This window comes from Falco biarmicus, chromosome 20 (assembly GCF_023638135.1).
Source record: "Falco biarmicus isolate bFalBia1 chromosome 20, bFalBia1.pri, whole genome shotgun sequence".
In the NCBI taxonomy this organism is placed as follows: domain Eukaryota; kingdom Metazoa; phylum Chordata; class Aves; order Falconiformes; family Falconidae; genus Falco; species Falco biarmicus.
In genome coordinates, this window is record NC_079307.1 from 1,040,898 (window position 1) to 1,061,639 (window position 20,742).

The following is a 20,742-nucleotide window of genomic DNA, read 5'->3' on the forward strand; positions in this document are numbered from 1 at the left end:
GCACCTGTGCTGCTACTGACACCGTACGAAGAAGCCAAAAGGGCATCAGAGAATCACCTTTCTCAGTGTGCACCTGTGCGACTGACTGCACAGGGTACGAGGCGATGCCCTGGTGCAATACCTTAGCCCTGTAAATGACTTGCTTGCGCACAGGTGGCACTTGGTTCTGAAATTACAGAGGTTCCCCCTTCTTGGGGGCTGGGAGGGCTTAGACCAGCAGGTGTCACAGATTAGAAAACTGTCTTTACTTCAGTAAAAAAAAAAAAAAAAAGAAAAGAAAAAAGAAAATTTAAAAAAAAGCACACCAAAACACCAAAAACCTGCAGAACCAAAGTGTATCCTTCCCTTCATCCTGGGTCACTAGGTGCCCTTTTGGTTTAATCCAGGCTTCTATCCTTGTCTTCCCCCCAGCTATGGCATCTCCATCCCTGCCAAGCTTCCTCTGGCCCTGCTTCCCCCGGACCCTTCGGACACAGCAGTAATACCCACCTCCCTTCTCCTACAAGGAAAACTCCACACTTGCAAATCCAGGCGTCTGGAAGAAAAAACTCAACCAATTTACTCACAAATACCTGATTACCATCAAGACGTGTTTCCATAGCACCTAAGAAGTGCTACAAAAATAGCTATTTGTTCAGACTGCAAACACTGCATCAACTACAAACATCACCTAAAACTCCGTAATAGAGTCTGTGGGTAAGAACACCGGTGCTTAAAAAATACTGCTGAAACACATGCTTGCTTCTTACTACTACTGTCAGAAAACATCTGCACTGTTAAAGGATTAAAGGATTAAGAAGGGAGAAAAAAAAAATGCATTGGCTTTCTGATTCTATGTATCCTTAGGAACTTCCTTGAAATACTTAAAAAAAATTCTTGCTCGTCTCTCACTTCGGAGCTAACCAAGAGGTATAGATCTTATTTAGGCAGACACGAAAAGTATTTCAGATTTGCCACTGAAGGCTAAATTCAAAAGCAAGTTGCATATAAAAATATGTTCTCACAGTCAAGAGGTTCATTGCAGCATGCAGAAAAAAATATTTGACGCTTTTTAACTTTGAGAACTTTTTTTACTCCCCACGTAAACCCAGTACTTGTCCCAGTTTGGTAGAGGCCTCCCAAAACTGCTGTTCACTGGCATCTGCATCCATATGTACCTGCAACTCTCTTTACCTGCAACCCTCTTGCAGCTTCCTAAAATGACAGATTATGGAGTAACCTCGGTAATCCTCAGGTGGCTTTTCACGCAGCGTGAAATGAAAACATCAAAAACTTGCCCTCTTGCAAAAGGCACATGCATTTAGAAGAGAGTCTGCAGCTTCAGCTGCACAAACTGGACTGGAACTGCCGTGCCACAATGGCTGGCGGTGGGGAAAGCCATAGGGGCTGCTGTGCCCCATAGGGGCAGGGAGCATTGCAGCAGCAGGGCCAGGGCCAGGGCCCTGCCTGGTTGCTTCTCCCAAACTGCTGCTGAAAAAGCAGAACAAAACACACGGCTCGATGCTGCTTGGCTTGCTGAAGCAAAATTCTACTTTAGCCAAATTCACTCCCCCAGAGAGGGTTGAATGGTGACTCTTTGGTACCCAGGGCAGGACAAATGTCGCTGCTGTTGGGATGCCCATCGTACACACCCACGCGCACTTGCCCAGTGACCACAGGATCTATCGTTCAGAGTTTCTGTCAGTATCTGTTCCTAGCACACAGGCTTCTAGGGAGCTGTTCTCCCAAACTCGTTCTTTTCCAGCAGAATCACAGATTTTATGGTGTGACTTTCATAGAAGACCAGATGAATGCTGTATATAGCAGCATTTCCACAGGCCAGCCCACAGTTCTTGTCCCTTTCTATTTCTGCCAAAACACAGGAAGGAAAAAAAGAAGGGGGAAGAATCACTTGAAACAAAGGAGGGAGAGGAAGGAGAAAGGAAGACTCCAAGGAAATGAAAAACAGGAAAATGCTGCTGCAGTTCTGATTTAAACTACAATTCTGAACACATACTTTGACTTAGAAAGCTAACCACTGCAATAGCATGTCTTATAGCTGTATGTAGTCTGGGTGCTCTCCGTGATAAATCCCCTTCTCCTAAAACCAGGTAATTACCAAAGCAATTCAGATTAAGTAAGTACTTTATCAGAATTCACTGCACGAAAGCTAGCAATACAACACAATTATGGAAGACAAAAGTTTGGCATTCCTAATGTATCCTAGATGCAAACTACCAGCAAAATGATACCAATATTTATTTATTTCTTTCTTTTTTTAAAGCAAGCATCCAACACTTATTGCGGGAGTAAGACAGAAATGAATCCACCTTTGGTGACTTTACAGTCAATGGAACAAGGTAACAAGGCAAATACAGACAAGGATTTCAGCAGAGGCAGTGCTTTACACATAGGCAACCACAAGATTTGGAATCAGTTGAAATTTAACTAGAAAAGATGCCTGCCACTTACCAAGCACTTAAAATCACCAAATTGCATAAGCATTAACCTCCTTAACAAGCTGGAACATAATACCAGTGTTGTGTACAGCAGGACCCAAGTGAGCTCCGACTGGCTGTATTTATTAGCATCACTTCAATATCAAATAACCATTAACCTATTCATTTTACCCAAAGAATAGATTGGCACGATCTCTACGGAAGGTACAGTTACCCTGCAAATTCATTTCAACCTTGATACAAAAGGACGAGATGAAACAGGGATATAAGAGGACAACACGTCTGAACACTTTGCAAGAAATACAGCGTCACCTGCCTTGCTGTAAAGCCCTGATCCAGCCTGCTGGAAAACAAAGCTCACACAGTTTGCTACTCTGTCTCTCCTGAAATTCCACTTGGATTTTCTTTCAAAGCCCTTAGGAGATCCACAAAACCAAAAGTCCAAATATGATTTAACAAAGGAAAAACACGTTGAAATGTCTGTTGTCAAATAACTCTCAATAACTGACAATCAAATTGTTTAAGTACATAAAATGTACCCGAGATGGATCTCGGTTCCTTAGTTCCACTGGAACGCTTTAATTTTACCTAATGCTAGTTCTGAAAAGCTATAGCAACGTTGTCATGACAATGACAACACAACGCAGTTGTTTTCTGCTATCACCGTGCAACTGGGTACACATTTGGGTCATTTACATTGCCATTAAAACTATAGTATTTAACCACATTTCTTTTCTCTCTTACTCAAGCAAGTTCTTTCCTCCAGAACATGGTCAAATAGGGTTTGGCACACTCTTTGGATATATCTGAGGCAAAAATTGAAAGCCTGGGAAAGGAAGAACACTTTAAATTTAGAAAGTCAGCGGGGAGGTGTGGGGGGAATCAGCCAGTTTATGATACACAACTAATAACCACGTAGCCACCAATCCTGCAAAGCATTCACGATGCAAGACCCAGTTCACGTTAAGCAGTACTCTTAAGATTTGGACTCACTGAATGAAATCACTTGCAGAAAAATTTGCCTGTGAGAAGGCAGATTCTTAGCATCAGGCATCGGTTTTTCTAGCCAACAGATACTAATACATATAACAAAAAGAATAATAAACAATTTTAACTACACCTAGTGTCTGTAACCAAACCTAGGGTGTTAGTAAATGGTTATTGGTATCACGTACAGCGTTAGACTTGGTTAGGACACTGAGACACTAATTGTACGTAACGGGCTCTACCTGAGCTCAGCTGGGACTGGTTCAGAGCCTCTGTAACATATGCAGAACCTGGCTTTACACTATCCATCTCCAAATCTGCACGTAATTAAGGTCAGGTGGGAAGAGGGCAGAGGGACAGGCAGGAGGCAAGAGAAAGGACAAAGTTAAATTAAAATATCCCCTGGAACAAACTGCAGGAGACTAACAATTTAATTTGCAGAGAGAGAAATGAGAGAAACAGTGCTAGAGAAATCCCGATGTCAATGTTCTGCATTCTAAGGTGTTGCTTCTCTGGCTTGGTCTAGACTCTTAACTAGCAATGTCTACGTGCAAAAAGAAGTCTAAGTGAAGTGACATGACAAACTTGCAGGATGAATAGCAAAAAAGATGAGGTGAGATGAAACAAGATAAGTAAACACCCAAATCCTGAGAAAATTCGAGCTGCCGAGGAAGAAGGTAGATGCTACTGCTACCTGAACAACTGGGCTTAAAGCTGGCTCAGGTGTGACCACAGTCTAGGCAGTCTAATTCTCAATTCCAGTGCAAACACACAGATTATGTGCATGTATTACTGTAAACGGAGTTTTCACTGTGAAGAGTTAAAAAAAATTGTAGAAAACAGATCTCATTTTAGGTTGCCAAATGCTAGTGGAAGAATCAGTAATTTTATAGCTGAACTTGCACAGTAATGGTGTTTGGTATGGTTGGGAGACTAAAGATTTAGAGCTCACTTTCAGAGGCGCTCTGTCCCAGTTTCAAAAACATATTTCAGCCCTTGCCTCCTTATTTTGATCTCAGCTCGTTTCATCTGCGGAAGCTGAGGGCCAAAAAAGAACTTCAGTGTCTAAAAACTGCTTCGTGAGCCCAGAAGGTAACTTCCTCCTAACGCCAGCGAAGCCTGAACAGGACCTCGAGGATTCCCTACTTAAAAAATACAGAAAGCATTTTCCTAAACTACTTATAATGTGCAACCATGATCTTTGGTACAGAGAGATACTATAAACAAGCTCCACCAGTGCAGACCACAGAGGAGTGCTCAGGCATGTGAGGGATGTGGCACACGATCTCTCCAGCAGTGCTCCGTGTGCCGCGACAGCCAAATTTCTAGTCTCTGTTGCAATTACATGACTCACAGAGGGGCATGGCTGTCAAAAGAAATTAATTTCACATGAAAAACAAGCAGAACCACTAATAAGCCTCATACCTTTGAGCAGAAACACTATAGCTGCTCTAGTGTGGAAGTCTTCCTTCTCACAAACAGCTCAAAAAGGAGAGTGACTGAATGTTAACCTTTCAGGTTGCATTAAGGAACCAGAAATGTTCTTTGTTTTCATGTCGAAAAGGGGCAAAACCCCCAACTCTGCCTTTATTATCTGATGTTAACTGCTACTGAGCCTTAGCAGGAATTGCATCTTTGAAGGGCTCATGGATTCAAGGAACTTGGCTATAAAAGAGGGAAAAAACTAAGAAAAATCTTTTCTCCATACCTGTATGTCCAAATGAAACTCCTTGGATCTTACAAGCATTCCCAATTTCTCTATTTGTGACAACTATTCTGACTCCTCCCAAACTTTTTGGCAGGTTGAATTATTTATCAGCGGGTATAGCCAGGCGTAGCAATAAATTTTTACCCTCCTTCTTAAAAACTCTACCCCAGTTTCTATATTCCCTGGCTTTTGTCGTTGGTTTGGATACGTGCCGGGGAAGAAGCCTCACCTCACACCCTCTCCGTGATCACACCTGAGATACAAACCCCGTCCTGCCCTTCCTCTCCGCCTGGAGAGCGTTTGGTAATGCTGCCACATGCTCAGGAAGGTGAGTCTTCACACAAGAAACCAGAATTTTGCTCTCAAACCACATTCTTCTCCCGGGGGAAGTATCATGAATGGGAACGACGTGCCCGTTTCCCACGTTACGAGGGGATCGGCACACAGTCTCTATGCCAAGGGGCTGGAAGCGTGTACGTGCATGGGGAAAAGAAAAATATATATGCACACATATTATCTATTTTGTTACATATATCTATCTACAGTATTTGCATATCCAGTTTTAAGACTGATTTATGAAATCGAAACAACATCCCAGGGGGAGTCGATATGTGTAAATGTGCTGTAAAAAATGTTAAATCTACAGAAACAGCCACCAGTTTTACTGATGCTCGGTTACTGCTATGAGTTTTAGAATAGCACTAGCAGGATCCAGAAAAGACCATGGCAACACAAAGCAGGACTCTGGATAATGAAGCTGCTCCCACACAGCTTGACAGTTTTCACTTTGGGCATTGTGAGATGCTAAGCACAAACAGCATTTTCTGATTTAAGCAAAAAAGAAAAAAAATAAAGGCATCTTTGCTTCTGCAGATTTTCAAATTCTAAAAAACTTTCAGAGCCATGTTTCATTCCTCTCCATCAACCATTTTTAACTTCTCTTTCTTTCAAGCTGACATTTGTATTCGCTTGTCTGGCACTTAATTTCTTTCAGTTATAGTTTTATTGATTCAAAATTGATTCAATCATCTCCAACAGAGTTTGAATCAGTTTCTTTGTTTCCCTGCTGTATTGCTTCATGTCCAAAGAGCTCTTAAAAAGGCATGTTAGACTGAAGGTTTGTTTTGGTTTCCCTGAACATCTTTCAAAGCATCAGTGCTACTGACTTGCAAGTGCAGAAGAAGAAACAAAAAAAAAAAAAAAGAGACACACAGAGAGCAAGACAGGGATAGAAAGAGTAAAAGAATTAAAAAGGAATAAATGAAAACGTACAAGGGGGGAAGTAGCTCCAGGACGCTGGACGGGCTCCATGGGCAGGGGAGACTGGGAAGGTATAAAATTGAAAACAAGAAAAAAAAAAACAAACAAAAAGAAGTTGGTTAAAACATGCACCCATTGAAAAATGGGTTAATTTCATAAAAAGCTCAGCTAGGCTATACACAGCGCAAAACAGGACCACAGACCCAATCCTTCAAGTTGTTTGGTGTTTTATTCCCTACACGCTTTGGAAATTCATTAAGATCCAAGAATTCCCCACCCAGTGTGTCCCAGCTCAAAAAAAGCCCAAACATTTTGTACGTTTGAACTTTTAGCACAAGGCCCATCCCTGCTGAGCAACGCAGCGAAGCACTGGGTTTGTTTGCATTGCTTCCAGTGTCTGCTAAGCATGTGTTTATGGTTAAGCCCATGTTTAAGTACTTTGTTGAGTCAGGAACAGGGCTGGAAGATGTAACATAACATAGATGGATAATGCCAACCACTGACAAAAGAAAACGACTCCCAGATTTGTGAATTTACATTTGGCGTAATTCGGTTCCATACACATTTAGCTTTCCTCTGTTTCGAATGGTGCTAAAGCAGACAACGGCTTTATCTTATTTTTTCTTTCTATGCAAAAAATAAAATAATTTAAAAAATAAGTCTCAGAGCTATGTTTTCCTATTGACAAAAGGTTCTTCCTGAAAATCATTAACTGCGGAGAAAGCAGAGACTTAGCTCTTACTGCCTCAGCCCCAAGTGTCAGCTTTTATTTTGGATGGAAAAGAGAAAACACGAAGTCTGGGCAATAACTTCCCCACGGATCAGCCCAGCTCGGAGCTGGGGTTCAAGCAAGTTGGCATCGTCCTGCTGAAGCCTCCAGCTGAACACCCAGCCCACGAGCCTGCATCACGTCACGGTGGCCTTCAGAGCCCTGGAGGAATCTCTGCGGCACGTTCCAAAGCCAGGTGCAAGCCTCCTGAAGAAGCCGGTTTTACACTCACATTGTTGACCTTCCATCCCACACCCTTTGTCCGCTCACCGCTCTGCCCGAGCTCCACAGGAGCTACGAGAACGGGATTGCTTGAAGGATTGGCCCTGAGGTCTGTCGTATCTGAAAGCACGTTTTCTGTCTTCTACAGCGAGAACTGCGCTTGGCGGCCTGAGCGTGTTCGTGTTTGTGCCCTGTCTGCCGCCACACCGGCAATGGATACCTGCCTTGGCTCAATAAAATCTGCATTTAATTTAGCTTTAATGAGACAGTTGCACGTCGCATGCCAAACGACTGGTTCGTTTACATAAGATTAATGAAGACTGGTACCAATTATGCACACTTTGTGTTTCCATACTGTCTTTATAAAAACGCTAATAAAGACATCGTGCACTCACCAGCCTCAAATGGCTGTTCAACCCAGGCGTCTGCGGAATAAAAGTTCTATTTGCAACTTACTCTTGCTGATTTTTATTTTTATTTAAAAAAAAAACCCACAAACCACAATCTTTTTTGTCCAGGCATTAGCCACTAGCCTGTTTCAAACAAGCATGACCTCTTAAGTTTCTGTTACGGCTGCAATAGCTCTAACACGATGAATGTAGCTCAGTTTGCATTTCTGCAGTTAAAATTAATTCATTCAGCACCATACCAGAGTCTTCAGGAGGTCAGGACAGAGTCTGTTGCCCGATCCAGACCTAAATTTCTATCTTCCTGAAGTTCAGTGGATTATTTGTTGGGTGCATTGACCCAGATTAATCTGTTATTTATGCCTAATAAAAAATTACTCATTTACAACAGCTTTTAATACCAATGTGTGCCCTTTAATGTGTCCTTAGTTGCATAATGTGAGTACATATACCTGTTAAATCTAAATTAAATGAATGGATGAGACAGGAATTTGAGAAATCCTCCGTGAAGTCAGGCAGAGCTGCTGGGGTTATTCACGCTTTTGTCCTAAGTCAGACTGAAGAACTGGTGAGAATGAGCCCTGAAGTTTTAAAAATGCTCATTGCTTTGAAAAAAAATGGAAGGGACACATTACCTTCTTATCCCCCATTTCTTCACTTAAGCTCTAACTGTCCCACGGCAAACTGCATCTTTATTCTTTGTTTTCCCGCTGAAACCAGATGTTCCCCAGCAGCAACCACATTTAGAAACCTTCAAACAAATTGTCATGCCAAGGCACACCGCAGTAAAGATTTGGTACCCAGCGAGATGCTATTTGTTAGCAAAAGACATGAAACAAATTGCACGTATGAGGTGAAGCGTGAGATGTGATTTTAAATATGGTTAAACTACAAATATTCAGAATTATGAGAAAGAAGGGACAGGAACAGATAGCTGAGACATGCTGCCTGTGACTGTTAACTATGCCCAAATGATGAGTGAGGACAAAATGAACACACACACACACATACACACAATTCCCAGAAAAGACCAGCCACGGATGGACAGAAGTGAATGACAAAAGTAAACACAGCCACAGTCTACAGGCAATTCCCAAATGTTCACTTAGAAGGAAAAAACAAAACAGCTCTTCACTTTTTTCTCCTAAGCAGCACAATGAATATTTAAACGATTCACTTCTCAATCAGTATCTGAAATTCAAATGCAACCTTTATCTGTATCTCTTTAAAAATCTTTATAAATATGAGCTGATGCCATCTATTGTAGTACTGAAATTCAGCTAAATTGCCAGTAGATGGTATTAGCTATAAAATATTAGATGTTAATTCAACATAATAATTTAGGGTAAAAAGTTATCATTAGTTAGTTATCGATACAGGAAGGATTTAGGGAAAAAAGGAAATTGCTCAAGAAATCTGGGGTTTGACGAGCCCACCCTGGACCTGTACAGTGGTTTTTACATAAATAGAAACAGTTGGGATATCAGTTTGTATTCCAGCTGGAAAAAGAGCATTTTCTTATAACACTGAACGTGAAAAAAATGGAGAGATGGGCTTAGTACAATACTGAAGGGAAAATGCTACTCAACGGGTCCGAGACCTCCCGAGCACCCCTTCTTCTCCTTGAATGACTTTCTCACGTAGACAAACTTTGAAAAAGGAAAATGCTAAACAATTTCATTAAGCAATAATGAAAGGGACTTAAATTTTCAGGTGATAGTTTTTGTGCACACGCGTGCACCCACATCTATATCCATCTCTGCAAGCATACCTGTCCCCAGCAGTATTTGGGGAGATGACAGCTGTCACAGTCCAAACTTCATTGTCAAATCTATTTCAGAGGTGACTCAAGGCAAAACCAATATTCTTTCTTATTACTTTGAATTTTCAGAATTTAATAAATGGACAGTTTTCCTGTATGGTCCATTTTCTTTTATTTATTTCAGGCAACAGCTGCAGTGTCACTGGTGTAAGCGTGCACTTCCGCAGTCAAAGAAAATACTGTTTCAAAGAGCAGAGTTTGCCCAGCTCTCCCATTCCCCGTGTTTCATTTGAACTTCAGTCGTTATTTGTACTGCATCATAGACCACTGCAATATTTTATGGTTCTATTAAAATGCTGTCCCCATTGCTTCTGCAAATCAAACCCTCTAATTATAAATAATAATAAAAACGCAGGGCAGGAAGTTCTTTCCATCTGCTTTTCATTAGACTACTCAACCCAGCCAAATCTATGGACAATTAGACAACACAAGAAGTTCTGTCTTGGTAAATTCCTTCATGGCAAAGAGCTTTACGCTGCAGATACAAAATGTCCTAGATGCTCTCTACACATAGCATTTTGATTAAAGAAAACAAAGTTTGCATGTTGATAAGTATGTCTTATCAAGCCCAAATCTAAAGCTCCACATTAATTCTAGATGAAATACCCTACTAATGTTGAGTAGCGACAAAAGCTCCAAGTGGTTCCCTTTAAAAAAGTTTTTAATTCCTTGGGAAAAGCCAACCTGATGTTTCAAATACAGGTAAAAGGAGACACTGAACTGACGTGGATATTTAAGCATAGGAGAAATACCTTGTGTATGTTTAAGCCATACATTAGAACGCACTAAATGCACGGAATACAGGTGAGGAAAATGCAAGCTCTTCTGCATTATCCCAGCAATGCAACTCCCAGCGAGGCTCTAGAGGAACCACTTGGAAAGATCCAATGTCACATTTCGCAGTAGTGCTACGTAAGCCGCCCAGGGTGCTCCAGCAACTCATTGCGCCCCACGTGCCACCTTCCCGGACGGCGCTGCCCAGGCATTCAGCTTGCCCAGCGGTGTGGTAACCCAGCCCAGGAAACCGAACCCCCTTCCTCCCACTTCATCTTCTCAGGCCTTCTGTATTTCAGACGTCAGTTTTTCCTCCCAGCAGATAGGTTCCTCGAGTCCTCCAACACCACATTCAACACGCCCTAACTGTGGGAACCTCCTCCCTGACTCCTCCTAGCTCCCACCAAGTCACAACCTCCAGCAACCCAGGAAGAGTCTTCCAGACTTCTGCCTGCACCAGGCAAGTGCTGTTACTTCCCAAGGCAGAAAAAAATAAAAAAGCCACCAAAAACCTACAAAGAAACGGTATTGTAAATTCTGCGTGCACAGGAAGAGCAGGGAAGGATTACAGGGACAGCTGCAACATCCATTCTAGCAATCCTTACATCTGAAAGCTCATTAGTGGTCTTCTGGAGGAGCCTTTGGCTTTAATTGTATGCCTAGAACAACTATCAGGGAAGGTCAAGAGGGACAGCCTCACGACTTGGCAGTATCTTTCAACTCGCTACTTTTAATAAGACTTGGGCTTTTGCTATCAACTTTGTAACAAACATTTCCCAGGACTGAAAGAGGAAATCCATCCCCTAGTGTGTTGTTAAAGCCAAACCGCATCTATTAATCTATGCTGCTTCATTATCTCTCATTAAAGCATAGCAAGAAACTACTCACTAGCAGCTCATGACATTTAATTGCCTGAGCCATATTGAATAATAAACACTTGCTTATGATTCTATCTACCAGCCTGGCCTGTATTTAGAGTTAAAGCTGCCCCTGCCTGCATGCTTTAGCTGGCAGAGGGCAGAGAAGGGGACTGCTCACAGTTTTTCGAGATCCAACTTCAAACAACAAAAGGCAGACAGTGGATTTATGGAATGACCACCTGCTGCAGCGCTTTGAATTGCTAGTGATCTTCGTGATACCGATTCTAGCAAATACATTTGCATGTTCCCAGGAATAACAAAGGCTGCAGATACCAACGGCTGAGAAAATGATTCGCCTAAACCGCCGGCTCTTTGAAGCACGCAGATGAATGCAGTGCGCGATAACTTTGGGCGTTCGTGACTTTTTACCACTGAACCAAAAGTTCCAAGCTGTAGCACAAGATCTGATAAAATGCGGTTCCCTTAGTAAAAGTCAAACTTTTGAATCACATCTATTTGTTTTAAAGTATCAAGTCAGCAATCGTATAAGATAAGGAATATCATTAAAATAGAGAAGACAGATGAAAAGAACACCAGTTAACCAGCTTTCCAACTCAACTTGCTGGCTGCATAACATTTTAAGAAAGATCAGCAATTTCAAACTGCGTCTCTTGACACAAAAGATACGGAGATATAACTTTATATATAGGAAGATTCTTTTTTAAATCGGAAGAATTGAACAAAAGCTTCATCACCAGTACATTCTGCAGAGATCTCACTTATGCCAGCACATCTAACTGAAATCACTTCCAGTGTATACTAGAATGACAACAGAATCGGATCCAACAATTCATCTTCTATTTACTTTTCCTTTCCTCAGCCAAGCTTGGCATTAATTTCCCTGTAGTTCATACAATACAGAACTGTCCAGAAGGCAGTAGGAAGTAGATGGAGTCATATATCCAGAGCAGAAGCAATCAGGATTCCAAGTTCTGTTATATCCGACTTTCTCCATCGATCCTCAAACAGAAAGCAGCTTCCAGTACCTAATTAATCTATTCCATCTAAGTCAGCATAAATGTTTTGGGGTTGCCTGTATGTTCTGCGTGAAAAAAACCTAACACACAACACTGTCTGGACACCAAGAACTGCGATGCTGCATGGAATCACTAGTTGCAGATTACTGAAGGTATCTTAAATTCTTAGAAGTTTAAAGTCTCCCAAATCATGCAGGAGTTCAAAACATAGACATTGATATGAGTTCACAAAACACCGCAGATGAAAGACATTAAACAGTGGGAACTATTCAGAGAGAGGTAACGTGTGGATGATCAACACATAGACAGGATAACAGGGGATGTATAAAGGATGATCAACACAGAGTATAACACGGTACGTATAAAGGAGATATTAAACATGGAAACCCAAAATAACAACTCCATTTAACTTCAGTGCATCATAAAAATTTCACACACTTACCTGGTTTTGGCACAGAATTGGTCACGGACTGAGGAACTTTGTCGTTAATTAGTTCAACACACTCACTAGGAAAAAATCCAACCTGTAATAAAAAAAGAAAAGAGATGCAAAATATTGAACATAGTGGTTTTAGGATCTGAACTTTTAAACCAGCGACTGTTGAACATTTTCCTCAAACTCTGCTTGCCTGATGTTCCATAACATTATCCAACATAAAATGACCAGCATGAGAGAAATAATTTTTCAAAATGATGCAGCCAAAAAATCTACAAACCAAATAATTAGTTCTGCAAAGCACGGCTGTAAGTCTTGTTTTCTAGGCTTGGTACACGGGATGGAGATATTCAACTCGCAGCAGAGAGGAAAGAGGACAAGTGTGCTACACACTTAAATCTCAAGTGGAACTTGAGAGAGACAGCAAGGCTTCAGCTGGGTTTTCTGCACCTGGCTGCATGTAACGTGAAATTTAATGAAGAGAGCAAGATGTTTCAGCTCCTAGCATCTCGATTGTCTGTACTCAAATCTCACCAACGCTTGACCTTTTTGTCCCTGTCAAAATACTATATGCACAAGCACCTTTAACATCTTATTCTTTTAGAAAACTGAAATCAAATGTGGGCCAGTGTATTTCCATGTCTGTATAGTCCCATTACAGGAAAAACGCATGTTCTTGTACGGTAAGTTAGGAGAAGGCACAAAGCACTCCACTGTGTCCCAGCCTTATGGAGGGCGCTTGATCTGATGAGTGTGGGTAACAAGTGATACTCCTGAAGCATCCAAACTACACGTGCTTAAAGACCTTGCTAAAAAAGTTTGATGTGGTTTTAGTTAAATTGAATTCAATCTAACCTCAGAACTGAGAACAGGTTTAATAAGATACACATAGAGTAAAACGAGTTCTACTTTTGTGAGGAAGAACACAGTAATTTGACTGGAAATAAACACAAGTGTTTTTAGAAGAAACAGCATGATGTAGCAAAAAAAACCTCTGCAAGAGCCAGAACTCCTGGCGTGTACTCACGTATCTGCTTCTGAACGTGGACAAGCCAGTGCAACCACTGCGCCTCAGTTTCCCGATCAGCAAAGGACACGGGAAAACAGTGCCACACACCCGTTACTTAATTCTTATTTGTGAGAACAGCTGGCAAACATATTGCACAAGCCCTTTCACCGCTGTGATTTACCCGTGTATCTGCTGATCAAGCTGAAACAGAAAGAATATTCCAGAAACAAACCCCAGAGGCAAGACTGTCCTTCGCAAATATTTGAAGATGCTTCCAAGGCAATGACCGACCCTGGGCTACCACACAGCATGCTATGCCAAAAATTTTGACAACCACGGAAAGCAGCTTCTCTGCTGCCAGCATCACTGACAGTGAAGGCAGCTCCAAGTGCCCAAGTCAGGGCAAGGTCTCATCGCTGATTACTTTCAAATGCTAATTTGCTGCCTTGCCACACTGACCTTTAACACAGCATCTTCCCCCACATCCCCTCTAACTCAGAACGCTGGAGAGACTGTCTAAACCAGTGTAAGGGTTAAAGACTGAAGTACGGGGACGGTCTTAATGTTTTGCTGAAATAGGATGTGCCTGCAGAAATTCACATGCCACTCCAAAGCATCTGTATCTGGGAAGAAGTGAGATTTTTCCCCTTTCACTGTTTAAGGATTCAGACTATGATGTGACCAGACAGGAGCTTTTTACTTCCCAGCATCCCAACCTTCTCCCCGCTTCGCAGCATCTTCCTTCTTACTCCTGTCCCAGGCAAAAGTTAAACCCAAGCTGAGCCCTTGGCAACTTTTATCCTTAGTCTGTATTTCCAGACCTTTTTCTCTCTCATATCCTTCCTCCTCACCCAACACAGCTTCTGTATTGTGACATGTAATTCAAGCACCACCACCCTTCCGAGCCACCCCGTCCACGCCAGCGGCAGGATTTCCCGTCCCCATGTCAGGCATGTGATTGGGACAGCTGAAAGCATCAAGTCACTTCAGCCAGCCACAGTTCGGTCAAGTGCTGCAACAATGCATGGCCAAGAGCCAGCGGATGGGCCCCAAGCTCATCTAAACATTCGAACCGAGCCAGGACTGCTGCCAGTCATGTTAGCACATCTCTGAAATTTGCTGGAGCCGCAAGGCAGTCAGCACTGGGAGTCTGGCAAACAGTCCCTTCTCTATTTATTCATCTTACACAATTCCCTTTTGTCTCCAAGTTAAAAAAAAACAACCACAAACAACTCTTTCCTACTCCATGATTTTCACCCGTAAACCTCCAAGCAATTTAGTAGCAGCATCATGCGTAGTGTGTCCAGGTAAACACTCCAGGCTTTGAAACTCTTCCATATTCCATAAATGAAGCAACAGTTAATAGAAATGTCAGAGAACTTCTTCCCACACCCCCAAAATCCAGTCAGGCAACATTTTGTCCAAGAGGACAAACTGCAATCCATCAGACTGAATGTTAAAGACTTGGAATATGCTTTTTTTTTTTTTAAGAGTAGGACGGGAGCAGAACTGATAACAGCAGCACGAGGGATGAGCAGACCTTGCTCCTCCAACATGTGGTTCCCGGCACCAGAGACCGGCCTGTGCATCACGCTTCTGCTCAGGTGGCTCACAGAACTGAAGAACCCATCCAAACCCCAAGATAACGTATGGCTCACTCAGCTGGGCGCACCAATTCTGCGAGGATGTGATACCCCGGACTTAGATAACATAGTGGTGAGTTCTGTGCAATTTACAGATAGAAATATGCTGATCAGCATGAAGAAAGCAGCACGAGTACCGGCATCCCATCGGGCAGCTCAGAGCTCAGTGATGCTGCTGTGCCAGGAGATGCTGAGAAACAGGCCGAGGGGTACACCCCCAAAAAGCACTGCTAGTTAAACAAAATATGTTACATGTTTTTTTAAATACTTTACTACTGCTAATAGTCCCTCTTGGACATTTCCAATTCCAGGAGACAATTTGTAAGTTGGGAAGAACATACACATGGAGTGAAAGTCCCATCCCATCCCACAAACGATACATTCGGGAGGCTCCACAGCTGAAGCGATACGGTTTCTTTCATTCTCAATACCCACAACATCTATGCCTGAGATGTTTAAAGAAATCTGAAGTCCTGGGACACCAACCTTCCATTAATCACACTGAAAACTGGTGGATATAAATCCAGCCCCAAATCCCATACTGTAATCAAAAGCTCATTTGCCTTTGATTGTTAACATCATGCTTCTCCTCTTTCTGGATGCAATTTACAGTGCTAAACATGAGTTTAGAAATTAAAGACGACCCAAGATGGTTATGTCGCTGCTTCTGGCTATCTCGGAACCTCTCCCAAATAAAACAACATCCCTGTTCTCAATCTATCATTTTTGCCATGTTCACAACCAATAATTATAATGGATTTTTTAGGGAAAGAGAATCCTTACTTGTGCTAGTGTTGACAAGCTCTCTGATCTTAATTTACTGGTAGTAGTTCTGACGGCTCACTTTTTCCGACTTACTTATTCTAATGTTTCTTGCAAGATCTCCAAGAGATCATCTTCAGGGTCATAACCTATAACTTGTGCCTCATTCCCACCCACTTAAAAGATGCTGCTTTTCCTCCCATGGAAAGTTTTCCATGATTTTGTATAAATAAATACATTTAGTCCCAGAGTTAATCTCAACAGATGTAGCAAGGCACTATTAGAGCTTGAGCCAGGATTAAAGGATTTGGCAATGTACAAAAATTAATAGCAAGGGTAGTATATATTTAGATAAATACAAGGTCATCTAAAGGTTAAAAAAATCACTACACACCTTAACCAAAGGAGGAAAGCACAGGCTACCGTTGCATGCAAACATTGCTGCAACAGCTACTATATCTTTTTTTCCCCACTTCTATGCCAGCGTCTGCTAAAACTGAAGATACAAGAGGCTTTGAGGGGAAAAGTCAAAGTCAAAGTAATAATTTCCAGTGTACAAGGAGGGAATTCAAACAAATGAGAAAGCAGCAGCAACATAAACGGCAAACGAAACATGGAGACATTTTGATCCTTTTTTGGTTTTGACATAGGCTAAATTATGGGTTAAATTTCATTCAAAATTGTTTCCCTTTTAGTTTTAACTTAAGTTTTAAGCTAGCAAAACCTGAAAGTGGGAACATCTACTTTTTTCTTGCTTGTTTGGCTTTTATGAGCAGAACTGTCACCACGTTCTTTGCCAAGTAACTGTGTGGGACTCACCGGCTCCCCTTGGGAAGATACTCACACATTGTGGAGGGCCACCAGTCACCGGAGGAACAGGATTGTTAGTCCTCTTACCATACAATGGGTTGGGGTGGAAGGGACCTTAAAGATCATCTGGCTCCAGCCCCACCTAGTTTAGTTCTCCTGAACTCTTGTAGAAGACAGCTGAACGTCTTGGCCACAAAACTCTGCTCATTTCGACTTTATTCTCACACGCACACGAGTCTCTGTGGGACGATCTGTATTAATTATCCATTCCTGCCAGCTGGACTTTGGGAACCAGGGGAGGCTGGTGAAGGGCTCTGCCTTTAACACCCCCGCTGCCAGCGCGGCTGAGCTCGCAGGCAGCTGGACGCTGCACGTGGCCACCAAAGGTCACACAGGCTCCTGCAGCGAGGTGTGAGGGACGCCGGTGAGAGGGACCTCAGCTGAAGAAAGGCACTCACTGCTGCGGTGCTCGCTGCCCGGGGATGGTGGGGCAACGGCCGAGCGCCTGTGCCCGTGCAAGCTGCTGCTGCTGCTGGGCGCCTGCAGAAGAAGGGCAGAGGGGATGCACGCAGAGCAGGGAACTCGTGGCAGGCCAGACAGAATTTTGCCCCATCTGTTCCTGCAGCCGGCACAGCTCTGCACGTGGCAGGGGCCATCAGGCTGCGAAAGGTCGTCACCGGTGACACGTCCACTGGGCTCTCGCACATCGCCTGTTCCGCAGGTGATACCACTCACCAGTGGCTGCCTCTCGCTCCCAGTTCCCAAATCGACACATGGGAACCAGAAACCAAACCGGCTTCTCCTTTAAGAAACGCCGTTTTCAAAGCGACACTAGCCACAAAAACGTGCTCTGCCTTCCCAGGCCATTTGTACTGATCTCTGCTCACATCACATACATGCGATTTATTTAAAAATGATGCACAAGATAAAAAAAATAAAATGCTCTCAACTAACAGCCTGGTTTACTCCTGACCAATCCAAGACAGAACAGGTCCCTTTTGGGGAAAACCATTCAGTCTTAAGGTTTGTGTTCCGCTGAACCGCCTGGAACACAGTTTGAAAGCAAGGGCTTGCAGTTTCACAATGAGTTCAAGCTCACGTAAGCACAGTCTGCTTAAAAAAAATTAAATAAATAAATTCCAGTCCACCCCTGGTTACAGACACTCCTGCGCATTGTTTTGTGTCCCCTCCAGCAGCTGTGCCGCTTGCTCTTGTGCAGCAGTGCAACTAATGAAACTATACCCAAAAGACCAAATTATTCAGAACATCAAAAGGCAGCTGTGCATCAAAAAAGGGCCTGTCCCTAATGATTCAGCTGTCTGAAACAGAGTTACTGATTGAAAAGACAAAGCATGACGAAAAAGAAGAGAACAAAGAGGGCTGGAAGGCTGTTAATGTGGAGGTGGCTGTAATTTAGGTAACAATCTTATAATGAAAGCAGTGACTCACTAAGGGCATTTGAAAAGAAAAAGGCTTGAGGAAAAATGTCTTAAAAAATCATTTTACTTTTAACCAGAGAAAATGGTAAGAAGCCTGGTGGGTTGTTTTGTTCCGCACAAGATTAAGTGTCTTGCAATGCAGTCATTAGATCAGGTATTGGGAGAAAGGCAGTGCAAGTATAACACAGAAATGTGAAGGATAACAAAAATGGTGATTCATTCCTCAAGGACAGCTCTGGCTGGCGGAGAATAAATTGACATCCATGCTGAATCTAAGCTGCAGTTCAAACTGAACATGCTCACAACCTAGCAGATTTGCTTTTCTGCTGACATCTGTAGACTTGCCTCTTGTTCGTCTGCACTGCCTAGAGAAACCCTTTATTTATTCTAATCGATGGGGGACATGCAGAAATGAACGCACTTCTGCCCAGACATATACAAGTCACAGCTGGTTTAAATTCACAAAACTAAGTAAGTTCTTTTAAGCCAAGAAGTAATTTTTTTCCATGTTCAGCGAAACCTTGCTCTCCTCCTATCAAGACACGATTTACAATGTACACCATGGTCCGTGTGATAAAAACTTGCTCCCTTCCTAGCACAAAGCAAAAACCTGAGAAGGAACACGAGCAAACTGTGCAAACAGTTGGTCTTTGGACCTCCTCCCTTTATCTGCTCTCAGAATCACAACTATCTGGCAAGACAGCCTTTGTTGATTTATTTTATTAATTAAAATTACTGGATCAACAGATTGCTATCATGTTTACAGCGGCTATTGTTCCTAAACAGGAACAGAACTGTTTGCCTATAATAAATGCTTTTAAGGCTGCACAGCTTCATCAGTACTATACATACTGTGGAGACCGGTGAGGAGTGGTGTTCCTCAGGGGTCGGTACTGGGACCAGCACCGTTTAACATCGCTGCTGGTGACACAGAGCATGGGATCAAGTTTGCTGAGGACACGCCAGGCTGTGCGGTGCAGTCAACACGCTGGAGGGCAGAGGTGCTGCCCAGAGGGACCCTGATGGGCTTGAGAGGTGGGACCGTGTGAACCTCACGGAGTTCAACAAGGCCAAGCGCAAGGTGCTGCACAGGGGTTGGGGTGATCCCAAGCACAAACGCAGGCTGGGCAGGGAACGGATGGAGAGCAGCCCTGAGGAGAAGAACTTGGGGGTGTTGGCAGACCAGAAGCTCAACATGACCTGGCAATGTGCACTTTTTTGGTTTTTTTTTTCCCTCTTTCTATGAATTCTCTTCTCACTGCAGCACTTAGTAAGGTCAAAAAATTCCATTACATCAGGAAATGTACTGTTTCTATACACTCACAGTTTATGGGCCTTAAGCTTGAAACACAGGTTAAAAAAACTTCCTCTTTACACAAGGGTAGAATTTGCATCTCTTGGTAGCTGGTGGTGTTTCATGGAAATGAAAAGTGCTGATAAGTGCATTTCAAAGGAATGACAAAACCTGTCAATTCACAGAAAAAAAACGCACCTCTGCAAATCAGAGCCATGGCTGTGTGAAGAGAGATGTTTATGCAGTAATAAATGAGTTAGCATAGCTCAAGAAATTACTGCCTGTCAACTGAGCTACAGCTGTTGAAAACCACCTCTGAGCTAACTAGCTTCACCCTGCAGTCAGCAGGAGCAGCGAGCGTACAGATGGTTTGTTACCCTCTTTTCAGCTGACAGGCAGTAACTTCTTAAAACACACCAACTTCGTGTCCTGCATTTGGGCAAACGCATCCCGAGAGCTACCAAAACATAGATTCTAGCTGCTGCATTTCCAATAGCGCGGCTCGGTGACAACGATCTGATTCACGCTGCGAAAGACTTTTGCTTATAATATAAGACGCAAGATTATTCCACCCCTAATTTTCTGTTAAGCCAGAATATGGTGCTGCATTTCTGCAGCTGTTCAGATCTGTCGTGTCAGTAGACTGACTGCGCACAGCTACAGACAAACCCCTTTTCAAGCAGTTTGCTCATCGGTGTATCTTTACGCTGGGAAAGCACAATAGGATTGCTCTGAGAGACCGAAGGCAGCGACAAACTGCAGAAGACCTCCCTCGCCTCTCGCGTCTTTAATCACCAGCGGCATTCCTCATATCTAGTCACAATTTCAGCCAGCCCGATGGCAAGCAGGGAGCTTGCACCGAAAAATGGCATCCACACCCTGCACGGGGACACCGTGCACTTGGAGTCAATCAGCTTTGTGCAAAGTGTCTGCACCCAGGCACAGAGCACAAAGTAGTTTTGCTTTATTGATTCACTGGGACGTTAAATGTGACGTAGCCTGATCATTCCAAGTAGCACTGAAACATGTCATTAATTTTTGATCGTATGGCAGATACAGCTTTAG

General features: G+C 42.9%; 1 protein-coding gene across 4 annotated transcripts in view; it reads right to left on the reverse strand.

Annotated features, from left to right (window-relative positions):
- ARHGAP32 (Rho GTPase activating protein 32) overlaps positions 1–20,742 on the reverse strand; it is a 258,191-nt gene that overhangs the window by 53,406 nt on the left and 184,043 nt on the right. For all 4 annotated transcript variants that reach the window (XM_056322830.1, XM_056322827.1, XM_056322828.1 and 1 more), the window contains one exon: positions 12,727–12,808. In XM_056322830.1, coding sequence (XP_056178805.1) covers positions 12,727–12,808 — 82 coding nt within the window. The remainder of the gene's footprint in view (positions 1–12,726; positions 12,809–20,742) is intronic.